Source organism: Stenella coeruleoalba, assembly GCF_951394435.1.
Source record: "Stenella coeruleoalba genome assembly, chromosome: 8".
NCBI classification, from domain to species: Eukaryota; Metazoa; Chordata; class Mammalia; order Artiodactyla; family Delphinidae; genus Stenella; species Stenella coeruleoalba.
Genome location: NC_137154.1, coordinates 100,954,067 through 100,972,416, shown reverse-complemented (window position 1 = coordinate 100,972,416; position 18,350 = coordinate 100,954,067). Strand labels below are relative to the sequence as shown.

Here is an 18,350-nt window from a genome sequence, read left to right as displayed (position 1 = left end):
TCTCTCTCACCCCCGCTTTGCGTTCCCACCCTTCAGGGCTGCCGCTGGGGCGGAGCTGTTTCAGCCTCACGGGGTGCTCTGTGCCGTGGTCTCCCGCACCCGCCAGCCCGCCGGGCACACTGTGTAAGAAGACTTCCGGCTCCCACCCCACCCCCTGTTGTTGCTGAGATGCTGGAGACTGTGTACCCTGCCACCCGGCCTGCCTCTCAGCCTTTCTGGTTCTGAGACAGAGAGCGTGGCCCCTGCCCTCGGGGTCTGACCCTCCCCACTCCTCCTAGGTCCTGAGCAATGAGAAGACCCTGACCCTCAAAACCGTCCGCCAGGAGGACGCGGGGAAGTACGTGTGCCGAGCTGTGGTGCCCCGGGTAGGGGCCGGGGAGCGAGAGGTGACCCTAACTGTCAATGGTAAGACCCCACTCATGCCAGGGCAGGGCTGGAAGGGGGCCAAGAGGGTCCCTGGTGTTGCCCCAAGGGGCACACGTGGGTTCTGGGCCTCACATCCACCTCCAACTGTGGGTCCATAGTGATTACATCCACCTGTTCCAGTCCGTGTCAGAGCCCAGCCCTGGGGTGACAAAGGACCTGGGTGGTTCTCTGGTCACCTCCCTCCTCTGTGTTCCTTCTAAGGGGTCTCAGCCCTGAAAGTGATGGCTGATGAATTTATTCCTGGCCAGGAAAAAGAGTCCGAGAGCTACTGGGCAACCAACATAGATCCCATATCTACGCTTCAACCATGACCTGGGCCCCGGTGGAGAATTTAAGGGGGCATCTCCATGACTCCTCGTCTGCCTCTTCCCATTTTTAGAGCCACTCAGTGAGGAAGACCTGCCACCATCCCCACAGGGCCAAGTTCAGGGGGGGGGGGTCCCCTGAGGGCAGGGAACTTGTCTTATTATACGTAATAAGATCACCACAGCAGGAGAGTATTGCTATCTCTCTCCAAGAACACAGTGTGAGTTACCAGATGACTGGTACATGAGACATTCAGGGGACGGGGCCTGGTTGATGGGATGTAGGAGGTCCCAGAGAAGCTGGGACCTAGCTCAGGTCAGACCCGAGAAGGCTGTGGCACCAGGACGGAAATTCGATGTCCCTGCCTTTATGTGTGCGTGGGCCACGCCAGCAACCGACGCAGCTGGTCTGAGAGGGTGAGGATGCTAAGACAGCTCCCTCTGTGTTTCGAAACGTCCTCCTTCCGCTGGGTTTCGGTTTCCTTGTGAGGCCTCTGCTCCCGCATAGTCTGTCTCCCGATCAAGGCTCTGAGCCCCAAGAGGAACCAAGCCACAGACCCACGTCTGTAGGGCCTCTGCTTCCTGTTCCAGACCAGGGCCCTAGTGAGGGGCTGAGCCAGGGTCCAGAAATCAGCCCAGGTGGCACACAGCTTCCTCTAGTCTCTGCTTTGCTAGAAACTAAAACCAGCTTGGTGCGGTCCCCATGAGCCAGCCCCCTCCATCTCTTTCTTTGCCTCCCCCCTCGCCAAGAGTCGTGGCAGCCCCAGAGGGAGGGTGAATCTGCTGAGACCCCGGAGCCGTCTGTCCAGGGCAGATCCCTGACTCGGAAGCCTTCCTGCCTTTCCTACGTGTCCCCAGGACGCCACCAATAAATTGGCGCTGCAGGGCTAAAAATAACAGCATCTGATCGCACCTCCATATATCCATGGCAACATGGGCTGCAGCCTTTTCCTGCCGGCTCCTGTGTCTGACACTCGGCTCAGGCGCTAGGCCCTGGTGAAATCAGCGGCCTCCCCGGCTACCCGCCACCCGCTCTGGGAGGGCGCTGGGAGTCGTGCTGGCCCATGACTATGGCCAGCTCCGCTCCGATGGCCCTGTGACCAGCCGGGCTGGGGACCCTCAGACTCACGTGTGGCCCCCGGGGTCCCCAAGCCTGAAGCTTTGAAATGAGCATCCTCATTCCTGGGGAAAACACGATGGATAAAGGAAGGACTAAAATCCGTTGTCACTTTAGACTTCCAAGCATTTCCCAACAGGGATTCAAAGCGGCTTCTTGAGGAGGGAACGCACACCTCAAAGGGACACTCCTCTTGGATGGGACACCCCAGCCTGGGCCCTGGTGTCTATCCAGGGTTTAATCTGCACTCTCCAGGGTCGTTCTTTCCAACCCCCCGCCTGTGCCTCCAATCCTCTGACACAAGCTCCCCTAGGCTGCTAGGAAGAGAAACACCCAAGAGGTTGGAGTGAAGCGAGGAGGCAGTTTGCTTGTTTCTGAATGAGGGTCATCATGCCCTGAGGCAGGAGGATGCAGGAAGTGGCCCACAGAGAGGAGCCTGCCAGCCGGCACGTGCGTGGACTTGGGAATGGACTTGTCTATACCTGTGTCTGGAGAATAGGTGGGGAGGGGTGGTGAAGCCCTTTGGGCAGGCCTGGACTAGGCTGAAGGAATCAACACTATGAACAAATCCAAAATGAGATGAGGTTCTCATCAAAATGCATCCCGGCCGGGAGATGACTGCTGGCCATCGCCCTTTGGGGAATAAACTGGCCCATGATTTGGCTCAAACCCGGGATTTGCAGGAAGGGGGAGATAAACCGTACTACTGCTGTGTTCTGCCTCTCCCACCCCACTCTACCCTTACCCCGATTCCTGTTTTCTTTTAAGAAGCCCTTAAATGTGTATGCATTTACCTGATCGTTTTTAGAACAGCTGATGACACCGTCCCCCCCCCCACCCCAGGGAAATCCTAGCTCCTGGGGAGTGAAGGGGAAAAGGTTTTACAGGATCATCACTTTCAGCCCGCAAGCGCCAACCAAGGTCCTAAAGCATGAAGCCTTCCTGGCCAAAGGCTTCTTGGAGCTAAGGTTCCTAAGAGAGGAACTCTGAAGGCCCCCTGAGGGTGGAAGCCCTTATCTTGAGGGTCCCTCATGTCTGCCTCTCCCATCTCCAAGACGTTTCCCTTCCCAGCCTAAATGCAGTCATTTGGGTTAGTTAACAGGCAGAACTGGCCAGGAAGCACTGCTGGAATCCTGGTGGACCCTCCAGGCTGTCCGAGGTGGTACATGAGCCAGGTGTCCCCAGAGACATCCATAAACATGACCCACGCACGCACGCACGCACGCCCGGGCGGGATAGGATAATGTCAGGGTCAGCTTTGGAGCTGTGGTCCCACCTGGGCTGGCCAGGTATGTATGTGGCGTGCAAAGCGATGAACTAAGGGATCTCCTGAGACACATGTGAGATGAAGTCCGTGAAGGTGCCCAGCCCAAGCCATGTATGCCAGGTGGGTGGGGGGGTGATTCCCCGCTTCGCCGCTTCGTGGAGGAACATCTTTTACTTCCCTTCCTGCCTGGTTTTCCTGTCCTGCCGAGGACACCGGTTTGTTAGGCAAGCGCGCCCTCTACTGGAGATACAAGGGAATGGTTTGAAATCCAACAGCTGGCTGAGGTGGAGGTGACATTACATTCCTTCCTCCCTGACACCTCCCCCACTCCCTTCGCAGTGTACCGCCTTCTTCATAAAGGTTTCCCCACCTGCCGGGTAGAGTTCTCTCTCCTGTGAAGTCGGTTAGCACTTTGCCTGGTGCTCACCTCCCCACCTCCTGTGACAGCTCTTGATGTCTCTGGGCGTCCTGACCTAGAGGCACTCACTCACGATCCCTTGAGACGTTTATGACTGAAGGTTCATCTATCTCTGAGTCCCCTGTCTCGCCCGTCACCTTGCATATACAAGGCCTCCAGTAACTGTTTGCTGAACGACTGAATGAATGTATAAACTTCTGAACTTGCCAAGAGGGGCCCAGCCAGGGCCCACCCCCTCCCGAATCCCTGATGTGATGCTGTCTCCCCAACAGGACCCCCCATCATCTCCAGCACCCAGACCCAGCACGCCCTCCACGGGGAGAAGGGCCAAATCAAGTGCTTCATCCGGAGCACGCCGCCACCCGACCGCATCGTGAGTGCCCCGGGGCGAGCAGGGAGGGCCAGTGGCACGGCCCCCAGGCTGGGCAGCCTGGTGGGTCATCTGTACCTGCAGCCGCTCCACCATCCGGCTGGTCAGTCTTGCCTCTGCACTGCCTTTCCCCGTCGGGGAAAACTATTCCTGCCTTGTGTCTCTTGGAAAGGCATCACGAAGACAAAAATCATGGGCAGTCTCCTTTCTCAGGACAGGCTGTGCTCCTCGCCTGCGGGTGTATTTAACTCTTCTCTGCCTCTCAGCTGTGTGCCAACACAAATGGTTCCGACCAAATTCTGCATCTTGGGGGCAGAGGGCAAGTGAGGGCAGCAGAAGGGGAAAAATGATTTCTTACCTTTCCTGGGTTCAAGGCCAGCCTTTAGCAAAGTTGCAAATAGGATGCAGCTTAGAGTCAGCAGACCTCTCTCTGCGCCTCCACAGCCCTCCTCTGCTTCGATGCCGTGGAGAGTGCTGCCCCAGTTAGCAAGTTTCCCTCTGAAAGCGTCACTCCCTTCTCCCCGCCCCTCCCCGCAGTGCAGCTTGGGCCGCCTGACCGGCTCACATGTAGCCCTCCCAGATATTTGCATTTGTAGAAGTGGGGGTCTCCCACCCAGGTTCCGCTGACACTGGTAGAAGCTGGGGCGGGAAAACAGAGAGAGGTGAGCATCTCCCCGCACTGTTGGGTGTCGGGGGAGGGGTGGAGACACTGTTGTCTGCAAGCCCAGTGCCCAGGCGGTCCTGCCGAAAGGCCGCCCAGGTCCAGTTCACAGGGCAGTCTCACCTTTCCCCAGGGCGGCAGCACCTGAAGGGGCGTGGGAGGCACACGCCAACAGCTAAGGTGTCACCCTGTAGGTGAAGTCCTTGTTAGAGCACTGGTGCGTTACACACTTCCTCAGGCATTCAGTTCATTCACTGTCTGAGTCACACAGAAAGGGCAAGGGTCCACGCGTAGAACTAATGCCTACGCCTCCCTCTTCCCTTCACTCTAATCTTTTTGAAGTGTAAGTGTAACACGTGCTGGTGTTGATAATATCCTGTTCACTACTGAGCATAGTCACACTGTCTTCCTCTTCGTGGAAATGGAACTCTAGGCCAGGGGTTCTCAACCTGGGCGGTTCTGCCCCCAGGGGACATTTGGCGACACCTGGAGACATTGTAGGGTGCAGCTAAACACCCCACAGAGCCCAGGGCAACATGGTGGGGCAGGCGGTGACAGTGTACGGGAAAGGGCTCCGAGAAGAGGTAAACGCTCACCGGCCGACCAAGCTGCACTAAGGTTCTCACAAACGCAGCTCTCAGAGCGTAACGTTTGTACAAAGACACGCACAAAGTAACCAAACCAGACTCAGTCAGCCTGGGGCTGGCCTTCACCACCATCTGTCAGGGGCCCCAGCTGACGGAGGGGCTCCCATCGCCGCCCCAGAGCCCCTGCTTGCCTGGGAATATGTTCCAGCAAAAAGCCGCGTAAGGCCCCGTGTCGATGGAAATACCCTCTGAGGTGGCCCAGCCTGTGTGTGTGTATGTGTGTGTGTGCTACGTGTGGGGCGGTAGGTGTACCCGTGTTGTGACATGTGTGTGTGCTGTGTGCACACGTGTCTGTGCTGTGTGTTGGGACGTGGGCGTACTGGCGTGTGCACGTGTTGGCACTGTGGGTGGGACGGTAGGTGTACCCATGATGTGACGTGTGTTTGCGGGTGCAGTGCTGTGCACACACCTGTTGTGGCGTGTTTGCGGGCGCTGTGCTGTGTGCACACGTGTTGTGGCGTGCGCGTCGACCTGTGCCGTGTGGCGGTGAGCGTGAGCGCGGGCCTGGCAGCGTCCACCCAGGAGCAGGGAGGCGGCACGGTGGTCCTGGCGGGGCGGCTCTGGCAGGATGTCCTCCTAATTCTGCACACCTGGGCAGGCCTGGTCCTGGAAGGAGAACGTGCTGGAGTCGGGGACATCGGGCCGCTACACGGTGGAGACGGTCAGCACCGAGGAGGGCGTCATCTCCACGCTGACCATCAGCAGCATCGTGCGGGCCGATTTCCAGACCATCTACAACTGCACCGCCTGGAACAGCTTCGGCTCTGACACGGAGATCATCCGGCTCAAGGAGCAAGGTGGGGCTCCCCGCGAGGGCAGGGCCCCAGGCAAGGTCCTCCGGGGCCCTGGGGGGGACAGAGCGCCTACACTTGCGGGCGGGCAGGAGGCCCTTCCTCACCTGCCACGCAGCCGCGGCCGGTCAGCCGGCCCCCCGAGCCCAGGGGCACTGGCCTGCACCAGAACAAGAGGAGGACAGCTGCCCAGGCGCCGGCCCCTCAGCAGGCGCCGCGTTGCCTAAAGGCCCTGGCTGCCCCGCTCTCAGCGGTTCCCTGGGGCCCTCTGGGGGCGTGATCGCTGAGCCGTGTCCCCACGGGGATGCACCAGGATGGGCGTATTGTGGAACCTGGCCCAGCCCGTTAAGCCAACAAGCCAGTCCAGTTGCCCCAAACCTGAGGGTGCCCGTGCTAAGCTAAGGAGTGGCACTTGAGCTGTCCAATCCCTGGTGTGCAGGGGACTGGCCTCAGGCTGCCTGCAGCTCCCCATGGGGACACAGGAGACACTTGGAGCGCTGTGCTCTGAAGGAGACCCCAGCCAGCAGGGCAGCGCCGGGCAGAAGGGCTCAGAGCTCGGAAGGACTCAGGCTTGGAGGGCGGGGAGCCTCAGAGGGGCATGGAGGGGGTTCCAGAGAAGTGAGGCGGCCAGCCAGTGGCACACCAGGTCCTGAGATGGGCTGTGGATCTAGCCCCTTGGCCAGCAGGGGTTCGTCCAAGACAGGAACGGTCCAGGGGGCCTCGGCCCTGGCAGTCTCCGACCCCTCCAAGCTTAAGGCCCACCCACAGGCTGTCAGGCCTTGGAAGAGATTCTGGGCCAGGCAGGTGGTCTCAGCTGGGCCCCTGGGGCCGCAGTGCTGCCCTGTGGACCGCGCATTGCTCCCAACGCCTCTTCCCTAATAAGTGCTGCTTTGCTAATGCTTTGCACATAATTTGCATAATATCATCCACACGTCATCCCAACCCTCCCGGTCCACTGTTGCCTCCCCTCCATGTCTTCCCCTCAGTGCCCCACCCCTCTACCCGCCCCTTAGTGTTCTCACCCCCGCTCCTCAGAGCCAACTCCCACCCCAGCCTTGACCTCTCTCTCTGGTCCCACCCGTCTGGAGTCCCTAAGTCAGTCTGAACGAACTCCGGGTTCAGTTCGGCCAGCCCAGATCTGTGGGGCATCCTGGAGATGTGATGCAGGAGGGAGCCCCCAACCACCCCAGACCCTCCAGAGGGCCGCCCCCGCCCCCAATCCCACCCCACCCTGGCCAGCCAGGCCCTGGCTGTGGACTCTTGCTTTATTTCCAAACAGGTTCGGAAATGAAGTCGGGAGCCGGGCTGGAAGCAGGTACGAAGGAGACATGAGACTCCCCGGGATGGGGGAAGGGGCTGCTGGGCTAGAGGGGGAGGGAGCCCAAAGTGTGGGTCGGGAGGCCAGGGCAGCCGCTAACTTCTCTGCCCTCCCCCATCTTGAGACTTTAGTGCAGTCAGAGCAGCAGGGAGAGAGCCTCCAGGCAGCACGGGTCTAGAGACCCCGAGACCTGTCTCCGCTGTTGCTGCCCCCCGCAGGCTCCTGGCAGCCCAGGGCACTTGCTCCTCCCCGTCTTTCCTCCCACCCCTCCTCTTCTGAAGCCCTGACTCCTCCCCCTGGGGTCAGCTCCCCCCCACCTGACTCCGCTTCTCACCATCACCACCAGCTTGGCCATCGCTTCCAAGAACACCTGGGCCGCCCAGCCCGGCTGTGGCCTGCGTAATCCATGCTGACCCCGTGCTTTCTGCTGGCTGCCTCCTTCCCGCACTCCTGCATTCCCCGTGGAGCTGTCATCTCACCACCGGGCTGAGGCCGCTGGGCAGTGCCTCTCTCCCCGGGGACTCAGCAGCAAAAGGGGTCACCAGGCTCCCTGGGTTGAGTTGCTCTCTCTTGGGACCCCACAGGAGACAACTGCCCCCCACCCTCCAGGGAGAAACCCAGAAAAGAGAATCAGGACATGGCAAGCCAGACCCTACAGGGTCGGCAAAGGCCATGACGAAGATGAGGGGTCCCCTGCCCTAGTTCTCCCGCCACACCGGCCCAGGAGGCGCTTCAGCAAGTCCCGGGTGGGTCCCGCTCAGCCCCTCCCCTCTGGGCGGACGGCCCCTTAAAGAGCAACAGGCCGGGCACAGGCCAGCACAAGGTGGGCACACAATATCAACTCCTGCTGTGTTCTCCCTGACGCCCCTCAGGGCCACTCCTCGTGCTGAGCTGGTGTCACCCTCTGTCTCCATCTCTTCTGTGCCTGCACCCTGGGTCCCCCGCCCAGGACCCTCTCCCTCTGCCCCCGCCCACCCACTCAGGACAGTCCTCCAGATAAGATGGCTACCACCACGACCCCCCAGCTGTTAACAACTTAAGGAAATGTGGACGCCAGAGGCACAGCTGCCTTAAATACCGCTTCCCTGGTTCTCTGGTTTCACAGACCTTGAGGCCCAGAGAGGTTAAGGACCCTTCCACCGTCATCCTTTGGCTCTGAGCTCAGCTGAGACAAGACCCGAGTTTTCCAAGGAAATGCCCTAGGAATCTCGGAGAAACTGAATTCAACTCAAATCAATAAAATTCAAAAGCATGGAAGCAACGAACTTCCAACGCGGCTTTCCTTTCCTAGAGGAATTCAAACCTAGAGACAGGGCCGTCTCACTGTCAGAGCAAGCTCGCAGGGCTGGCGAGGTCAGGTCCATTGTCTCACCCCTGACTGTTGAGACCAGCCCAAACGCCTCCCATTTTCAGTCCCCGAGTGTTTGTCGCACCCACCTCCTCCCCGTCGCCTCCCCTGCGCCCCCTACAGGGGTCTCGGGCTCCAGTAGGCAGGTGATGAATGCACCAGTGTGCCAATCCTGGGCTGGAAGGAGAGCCCCAGCCTGACGGCCAACACTGCCAACCGTTGGACACGCGCTCCTTCCGTGAGAGGGACCACACCCCCTCCCAGCAGCGTCTCCAGGGGCCAGGGTCTGCGGGGTTCTTCCTTTCTTTTGCTCTTTAAAGAAAACGACAGCGAGAGGCGAGAGGCCAACCTCCAGCTCAGGACAGATACCTGGAGTCCCCAGTCATCCACACTGAGAGCGTGGGGTAGGGGCAGCAGCTGAGTCTCAAAAAGGGTCTTTCCTATCCTTGTATCTGCTGCGGTCCTCCTTCCCACACAGACACGAGGGCAAAGGCTGGGATCGGTTTGGGTGCCAGGCTCTGTGCCAGCCTTTACCTGCCTGCATTCACCCATCTAAACCCCAGACCCGCCCCTGAGGCAGGCACTGTAATTATCCTATTTTACAGGTAAAGAAAAGAGAGGGTAAAGTACGATGCTCTGGGCTGTACAGAGGACGTGAGATTTGTACGATGCCATGGGACGCAGTGTGCGGAGCTGGGCAGGATGAGGGCGGTGGATAAGAGGAGACGTGGATTTGCACTGGCTCTACTGTAGCTGTGTGTCCTTAACCAAGTCACTTGACATCCCTGGACCTCAAGGTTTCCATCTATAAATGGGAGGCTTGGACTCTCTGAGCCCTAAGCTCTCCTGCCCCTGCATTCTCTAGTTCTAACCCGCCATGGACTACTCAGGGCCCCACGTCATATGCTCAGGCCCCCTCTGCAGACACAGAAGGGTCAGGACTGTCTGGAAGAGCGCCCACCCCAGCCTAACATCACCCTCCCCACCCCCATCTCTACTTGGCTAGGGCAGGAGACAGAGTACAGGAACTCAGCAGGGAGGGAAGCTTTGCCTAGCTGGAGTTCCAGGTGCCTCTCTGGCGGGGTGGGGTGCCGGGATTCCTGCCCAGAGGACTGGCCCAGGAGAGGAGGGGGCAGGACTGGGCATCTCTCCTTAAAGAGGTGGGGGGAAGGACTTCCCTGGCGGTCCAGTGGTTAGGACTCCGCGCTTCCACTGCAGGGGGCACAGGTTCGATCCCTGGTTGGGGAAGTGCATGCCATGCAGCGCGACCAAAAAAAAAAAAAAAGAAAGAGGTGGAGGGAGCTGTGATCCTGCCCTCCGGCCCCTACGACGTGGCCCCTGGCTGTTACCACCTGTGATGCCCAGGTCTGGAGGGGAAGTTGCCTCAGACCTGAAAACTCTCTAAAAGCTGCTTGTCCATTGTCCACCCTCTGCACCTGGGAAAGGGAAGAGAAGGAAAAAGCGAAGCGAACGAACAGCGGCAGTGACCCTGGTCATTTTCCAAAGAAAAGCCAGGACTTAACGACTCTCCTGGTGTATCACCTCGGAGAGCTCAGCGTACCAGCCTTGCCTCTCACCTCCCACGTTCCCCTCCCCTCCCTGTGTCTGCGTGCCTCTCTGCCCCCACCACTGCTGCCATCTTTCCCAGGTCTGCCCGCCCTCTCCGCCACACCGTGTCCCGCCCGAGCTGACCCCTGTTGGACTGTGCCCGCGCCTGCGCAGGCCCCCGTGGCCTTTCCCAGGAGCGTCCACGCGCCGTGGTCTGGCCCCAGCTCGGCAGGGGCTGTGCCCAAGGAACTGGGTGAGATCCGGGGGGAGAGAACGGGCTGCCCCAGCTCCCTCATCAGCCTGCTTGCTTCTCTCCCACAGAGGCTGTGCCGATGGCCGTCATCATCGGGGTGGCCGTAGGAGCTGGCGTGGCCTTCCTCGTCCTTCTGGCAACCATTGTGGCCTTCTGCTGTGCCCGCTCCCAGAGAAGTACGGGAGGGAGACCCGGGAGCTCAGGGAGGGGGGCAGAGAAAGAGGCCAGCTTAGACTGCCCCGGAGTAACAGCAGGAGTACAGCGAACAGGGCCCTACCAGGGCTGTGAGCTGCTGGGGCAGGGACGGGCCTCCCGCATCTTTTCACATGCGGTGCTTTGCGGCATCTGCTACAGAGCGGGCGCCCCACTGCTGCTGAGCTGGACGGAAGTGAACTTCATGCACCTCAGATTGAACATACACGGCACTCTCCACCCATCGGGAACTGTACTGAAACCCGGGGGTGGGGGGGTGGGGGGAGGTGACCTTTGCCCTCCAAGATCTGCTAGTCGAACCAGAAAAGCAGGTCACTCACACAGGAAAAAAAAGGGGGTTCAGGGAATTGCTTTGGGGGGACTCCTAAAGGTCTTTTAGTTGTTAGCCATAAAGTGCTGGGGTTGCGCTTTTTTTTTTTTTAACATCTTGTTGGAGTATAATTGCTTTACAAAGGTGTGTTAGTTTCTGCTTTATAACAAAGTGAATCAGTTATACATATACATGTGTTCCCATATCTCTTCCCCCTTGCGTCTCCCTCCCTCCCACCCTCCCTATCCCACCCCTCCAGGCGGTCACAAAGCACCAAGCTGATCTCCCTGTGCCATGCTGCTGCTTCCCACTAGCTAGCTACCTTACGTTTGGTAGTGTATATATGTCCATGCCTCTCTCTCGCTTTGTCACAGCTTACCGTTCCCCCTCCCCATATCCTCAAGTCCATTCTCTAGTAGGTCTGTGTCTTTATTCCCGTCTTACCCCTAGGTTCTTCATAACCTTTTTTTTTTTCTTAGATTCCATATATATGTGTTAGCATACGGTATTTGTTTCTCTTTCTGACTTACTTCACTCTGTATGACAGTCTCTAGGTCCATCCACCTCACTATAAATAACTCAGTTTTGTTCCTTTTTATGGCTGAGTAATATTCCGTTGTATATATGTGCCACGTCCTCTTTATGCATTCATCTGTTGATGGACACCTCGGTTGCTTCCATGTCCTGGCTATTGTAAACAGAGCTGCAGTGATGCACTCTTCACTTGTGTGTGCCTGGAGTCTCCGTCCTGGGCGTAGCTCTGAAGTTACATGTGCTAGACAGACACGTGGAAGGGTAAATGGGATGGTGGAGATGGTGGGAACAATAGAGACTGTCTTGTGGCCCCGCCTCTTCCACCCCGTGACCCTGGGCAAGCCACAGCCACTCCAGGCCTCGGTTCTCTCCTGTGTAATAGCAAGGGGTCGGCTAATGTGACTTTCGGGGCCCCACCCGGCTCTGACATTCTATGAGCGGAAGGCACAAAAAGAATAATCAGGGTAAGCCTGCTCCCTCCTCTGCTTGGCAGCCTTCACGTGTTGAAAGAAAGTTGCCTGTGTCCTCCCCTCCAAGCTGAGCAGCCTTGCTCTCTTGAGGGCCCCCAGTGATGCGGTCTCAGGCCCTCCCTCACCACCCGCTCAGTGGACATCATGGGGGAGCATATTTCAGCAGGAGTTTTCTAACAGAGCTCTCCAGGTATAAATCGGCTTCTTCCTCTAGAAGCCGTAAGCTCTCCATTACGGAAGCTGGACCACTAGTGCAGGGACGTTTCTGCTTTGGGTGGGAGGTTGACCATGGGATCTCAAGGTCCTTTCTAACAGATGTGTGATTCTCTGAACAGAGAGATCAGAGCCCGGTAGAGTAGGTCAGGGAAGACTTCTAGAAGGAGGTGAGAACTTAGTAGGATGACCAGGTGGCCGAATGGTTGGGGATGACCACCCACGCCACGGGAGAGGCAGGGAAAGGCTGAGGGTCGTGCAACCAGGAGCCAGCAGAGAAAGTACTCTGAGGTCCCAACAGCCCACGGCACGTCCAGACAGGTTCTGTTACCAGGTGGGCCCTGAAACTGCTGAGTTCAGGGGCTGGAGGGGAGGGGAGAGCTTGACATCTCAGGCCCTAATGCCTCAGATGACAACTGATTCTGTCGTCTACACTTTCCTATTTTATGGCCAGATCTCAAAGGTGTCGTGTCAGCCAGGAATGACATCCGGGTGGAGATTGTCCACAAGGAGCCTGCCTCTGGCCGGGAGGCTGAGGAACAGCCCACCATCAAGCAGCTGATGGTGAGAATGTCATCTTATCCCCGCCCCACCCCGACCTCTGCGCCCTGAAGCTCCCAGAACCAGAGGCCTCCTGATGCTCTAGATGCTCCTGACAAGCAAAGCATCAGGCAAGATGTGCTTCCCCCCCCATAACAGGCCAGGCACCTCCAGGCAGACCTAGGAGACACTGTGGGTTGGGTTCCAGACCGCAGTAAAGCTAGTCACGTGGAATTTTTGGTTTCCAGTACATGCAGAAGTTATGTTTATCCTATATCCTGTAGTCTATGAAGTGTGCAATAGCATTATGTCTTTAAAAAGGTACCTATCTTAATTAAAAAATACGTTATTGCTAAAAACTGGTAACCATCATCTGAGCCTTCAGTGAATAGTAACATCAAAGATCACTGATCACAGGGACGGTCCAGTGGTTAAGACTCTGCGCTTCCACTGCAGGGGGTGTGGGATCCCACGTGCCGTGAGGCGTGGCCAAAAAGAAAAAAAAAAAAGATCACTGATTACAGATCCCCATAACAAAGATGATAATAATGACAAAGTCTTAAATTCTCAAGAATGACCAAAATGTGACACAGAGACACAAAGTGAGCAGCAGATGCTCTTGGGAAAATGGTGCCAAAGGACTTGTCCTCTGCAGGGTTGCCACAAGCCTTGGATTTATAAAACATGAGATATTTGTGAAGCGCAATAAAACGAAGTGTGCTCGTATTCTCAGCCAACAAAGATTTACTGTGTGTCTACTATATTGTGCTTGGGGTTCTTGGAGACTCAAAGGCATCTAAGATGCAGTCCCAGCTTTCAAGGGACCCACTGTCCAGTAGGGAGAGAAGATGTGCATAATTGCCACAAGATGTTGTGATATAACATATAATCCCCCACACATAGGTATTATCAACATCCAGTACGTGCCCTGCTCCCCCCATCTCCCCAGAAGTCTGCAACAAGCATAGGTTCCTCTTTGGGGACTGGATGGCTTTAAACTCATAATTTCTTCTCCTCCCGAGCCCCCTCGATGGACCGTCACCCATCCATCTGTCCAAACAAAATCCCGGAAAACTCTGCTAGAAAACTCTGGTGCCTACTGTGTCACGGTTATAATATGTTGGAGTAGCAGCTGCAAGCAGGTCGGTCAAGAGCATGGGCCTCTCTGTGCTTCAGTCTCCTCTTCTAGGATAGGATGAAGGTCATGGTACATGGGGTCGGGGTGAGGGCTCAGTGGATGAACCCCTGAAGAGGCTGGAGCCAGTGGAACACAGTGAGGGCTCAAGGAACGGTCGCTATTTGCTTTGCTGTGAAATCACCTGTTTCCTTATCTGTCTCCACTAGACGGTGAGCAAGCTGCCTTACTCATCCCTGTGTCCCCAGAGCCTTCCACGGTCCCTGGGAGATGCTCACCAACGTTTAGTGAATTGAAATGACGTTTTCTCTGCTGCTCGTCTTCTATCCAGTTGATTTTCAGGTCCCGACAATTCCACTTCAGAATCTTTTCAGAGCTGTGCCCCTGCCTCTTCTCCACTATAACTCCTAAGTGCAGGCCTCACCACGGCTCCCCTGATCCATGACAGCCTCCTCCCAAGTGGTCCCACATTCTAATCTTTCACCACTTTACTCTCCACCCTCCAGAGTCCCACAAAGGGTCCTTCTAAGATGCAAATCTGATCCTGTTACCGTCCTACTTAAAGACCCTCGGTGGCTCCAGACCTACCTGATATTCCAGCAGCAGGCGGGTCATCAAGACCCTTCAGCAGGAAGCGGCTTCCAGCCTGTCCAGCCCCGTCTTCCTGCCAAATGCATCCAGCCCTCCAACACCCCAGAGAACTTGCAGTTCCCAGCCCTCGAGTCTTTTATACCTCGGAGGCTTTGCACTGCTGTTCCCTCGGCCTGTTGATTTTGTCTGTTGAATTTCACATTCTCCTTCGAGAGTCAGCTCAAGTGTCACCTCCTCCACCATTTTCCAGGCTTGCCCCACCGTGGCTGGCAGAGCTCTGCACTTCCTGGTGCTCTCCCCAAACACTCTGCATGTTCCTCTTTCATAGTGCATTTCTCTAATTACACGTCAGCCTCCCCAAGTATCCCAGCGTTCCTCAAAGACAAAGAGACAAATGTCTACTTCGCCCAGACCTAACATAGTGTCTGACACAGATGAACGGTCAGTCTTACAAGGGAGGGGACCACAGTCCAGACCTGGGCAGGAATGGACATCTCTGTTGATGAGATTGATTGAGTCTAGTGTGAAAGTACCCACGCCTGTCCTTCATCCCCTGGGGACCTTGCATTCCCTCTCACTGGGATATTCTGACTGCCTCTGACTGTTTCCACACCATTCTCCAGTCCAGACCCTCAGGGAAGGGGGGGGGGTCACTCAGTCGTCAGTTAAGAGTGGGAGATAAGAAGAACCCGCTGAGGGCTCCCCTTGGGGAGACCTTCGTCCAGCCACTCCCTTCACCCCCGGTACCAATACAGCCCCAACACTGAGGAGAGGCGGGCTGAGAAGCTGAATCTGGAGGAAGAGAAGAACTCAATCCAGATAGAGCCACAGCACTTACTGGAAAATGAAAAAAGCAGCATTAGTGGGGAAGTGACAGGATGGAAGCACGCTGGCTGATTCTGTGGGGCTCCAAAAAGAGATCAGGAAAGTGAGTCACAAGGGAGAAGACACAGCCCCGTTCTGAGAGTGGGTGGGAACCTGGCCCAGATCATGTCATGTGCAGAAGGGATACATGGGAAGAACATTCTGTGCCACAGGACAAGAACCACTGTGGCTGTTCACATTCATAATAACCCCACTGTGTGCCAAGCGTGCTTTACTTTTCACCTTAAGTCTAATTATTTTTTTAATTTCCAGTAGTTTAGCGCCTTGCCGCTTCATTCATTCATCCGACATAAACATAACAATTGTGACAGTCCTACTGTATGGCACGCGCCACGCCGGGCACCGGCCAATCAAAGAATGAATAAAACACAATTAAATATGATTCCACTCTGGAAGGATTTTGGTCGATGACCACAGTGTGTAAGGCGCTGCACCAGGTGTGCTGGAGAACCAAAGAGAAACAGGAAATGATCTTGTCCCCAGGCTCTCTGGCCTCTGTTCGGGAAGATAACTTCGAATAATCTAAGTCCTTGCTGTGAATGGCAGGTGAGGCCCTAGTTGCCAGCACCTCAGAGGTGGTTATTCACTGATTCCTTCTCAAGGCTGTCATGAAGCCTAGCCCCGCAGAGGAGCTGCAGGGCCCCGACCCCTGCCCAGAGGTTCTGCAGTTATTTATCTACAAGCCCAGCTCCCTGATGAGCACAGCTGTTCTGTAATGTCTCCTGACCTCTGTTTGCCTGGCCCTGAGCACAATGCCTGGCCTGAAGTCAATAAAGGCTCACTGAATTGAACCGAATCAAAGCAAGATCTCTGGAGGAGATAACCGTAGCCCACGGGAAGGAAGACGGTGGTGGGTCTTAGAGACCTGCCCTGCACCCACCCACCTCTGGGTCTCCGGCTCTCAGGAGGGGTGGGGCTAGGGGTCCAAGAACAACAGTGAGATCTGGAATCTCCTCCAGGCTCTTGTCACCAGCCTCCAGGGGCCAGGCAGTGAGAGGTGGCGGGGAGGGGAGGCACAGATGGCAAGCATCTTTTGAGTGCATTTCTCCGGCTTTTCCTTGGGGGAAGTGGACGATTAGCCCACCTCCTACCCACTGAGCAGCGATTTCTGGGTTGTAGATGGACCGGGGTGAATTCCAGCAAGACTCAGTCCTGAAGCAGCTGGAGGTGCTCAAAGAAGAGGAGAAGGAGTTTCAGAACCTGAAGGTAAGAAGGGCCCTGGGTTACGACACGCCTGGTCTTCAGCTCTGATGATCCAGGCCCCAGATCCAGGCACAGATAGAAGGGACAGTCCCCCACAAAGCCACCTGCTCTCTCGCCCCAACACCAAGGGGCTGAGAGAGTTAAGGTTGAGCTCTCACGGTTCTCCCCTCCCACGACCTCTTCACCAATAACGTTTTTAATACCGTTTCCAAGTTCCGGACTAAAACAAAAAAACAATGAAAGCCTGGCTTTCACATGGCCTTGAGCTGCCCTGAAATAACAAAACGTACCGGTCAAGACCCCACTTGAACACCTGCCAGCATCCTGCCCGGGCTGACCCTCCCGACCGCCCCCACCAACGCCTCTCCCGCTGTCCCCTTCCTCCTGTCTGTCCCTGGCCCTCCCCATGGACGGTGGGACTGGCTCCCGTCCGGTGCTGTGACGCCGCTCTCCCCCCGGCCCCCCAGGACCCTACCAATGGCTACTACAGCGTCAACACCTTCAAGGAGCACCACTCGACCCCCGCCATCTCGCTGTCCGGCTGCCAGCCGGACCTGCGCCCCGCGGGCAAGCAGCGAGTGCCCACGGGCATGTCCTTCACCAACATCTACAGCACGCTGAGCGGCCAGGGCCGCCTCTACGACTACGGGCAGAGGTTCGTGCTGGGCACGGGCAGCTCATCCATCGAGCTCTGTGAGCGGGAGTTCCAGCGGGGCTCGCTCAGCGACAGCAGCTCCTTCCTGGACACGCAGTGTGACAGCAGCGTCAGCAGCAGCGGCAAGCAGGACGGCTACGTGCAGTTCGATAAGGCGAGCAAGGCCTCGGCCTCCTCCTCCCACCATTCCCAGTCCTCTTCCCAGAACTCCGACCCCAGCCGGCCCCTGCAGCGGCGGATGCAGACTCACGTCTGAGGATCCCGGGCCGAGGGCGGGAGGGCCGGGGAGGGCGGGGCCTCGGCCTGGCTCTGCAGAGACTTTGCAGAGGACCCCGGAAGCAGCCGCCTCCACCACCCTCCTGGCAACCCCGATCAAGCACAAATGCGGGCCCAGCTGCCGGGCATCGGGGCGTGGAGGTGGGGACGTGGTCAGAGGATGCCGCTGAGCGCAGTGTGCTCCGTGCTGGCCGCCCTCGGCCCCCGGCCCTTTCCTGGCGGCCCCTCCTCTACCTGCCCCTCCCACAGGCTCCAGAGGCAGCTATAACTCTGCTTTCATGAAACTGCCGTCCACGCTCCGGGCTTCGGAGGAGCTCTGCCCCTTGCCGCCCGCAAGCCCTCCCCCGACTCCCACCGTGCCTGTGCTCCTGTACAGCCCCGGGGAGCAGGGCGTCAAGTGCTTGCCGGCACGGAGCTGCCCCAGAGACCTCAGTGCCCCCTGCCCCTCCTGGTCCAGACTCCAGAGGCTGAGAAGCCAGAACGGCCCTGGCTGACACACTGGCCCGGAGCCCACCCCCAGTTTGTTCGGTGTTTTGTGTCCATACCCTTACAGTTCTGTCCTTGGACTGGATGCCTCTCAACTCTGAGGTGGGACTGGCCCAATCAGAGACTGGTGTTTGGGAGGGAGGGGGAGGGAAGGAGGGGGGAACGTGACACTCGGGGACCCCTCGCCAGGCTGTGCGACTCAGAGCCTCCCCACGCGCCCCTGCTTCGTGTACTCCCCTCCTCCCCTCTGCACATTCGGAGTCAATATAAGGAGTGTGAGCCTCTCTGGTCAGGGTTCTTTAAACAGCCGTTGGAGAGACTGTGTCCCAGGATCTGTGGGGTTTGAGGGGACTAGGGGGCAGGCCTTTAA

The 18,350-nt window shown here is 57.4% G+C and overlaps 1 protein-coding gene across 2 annotated transcripts in view; it reads left to right on the top strand.

Moving 5' to 3' along the window:
• KIRREL3 (kirre like nephrin family adhesion molecule 3) overlaps nucleotides 1-17,983 on the top strand; it is a gene marked incomplete at its 5' end in the record, with an annotated part of 539,825 nt that extends 521,842 nt beyond the window's left edge. Inside the window, 8 exons of one of the 2 annotated variants that reach the window (XM_079930151.1) lie at nucleotides 279-405; nucleotides 3,806-3,906; nucleotides 5,810-6,008; nucleotides 7,282-7,317; nucleotides 10,538-10,645; nucleotides 12,664-12,773; nucleotides 16,480-16,566; nucleotides 17,031-17,983. In XM_079930151.1, the coding sequence (XP_079786277.1) occupies nucleotides 279-405; nucleotides 3,806-3,906; nucleotides 5,810-6,008; nucleotides 7,282-7,317; nucleotides 10,538-10,645; nucleotides 12,664-12,773; nucleotides 16,480-16,566; nucleotides 17,031-17,474 (1,212 nt within the window). In that variant the 3' untranslated portion in view covers nucleotides 17,475-17,983. The remainder of the gene's footprint in view (nucleotides 1-278; nucleotides 406-3,805; nucleotides 3,907-5,809; nucleotides 6,009-7,281; nucleotides 7,318-10,537; nucleotides 10,646-12,663; nucleotides 12,774-16,479; nucleotides 16,567-17,030) is intronic. The other variant, XM_079930152.1, reaches the window with a different exon arrangement.
• Between the last annotated feature and the right edge of the window lie 367 nt (nucleotides 17,984-18,350).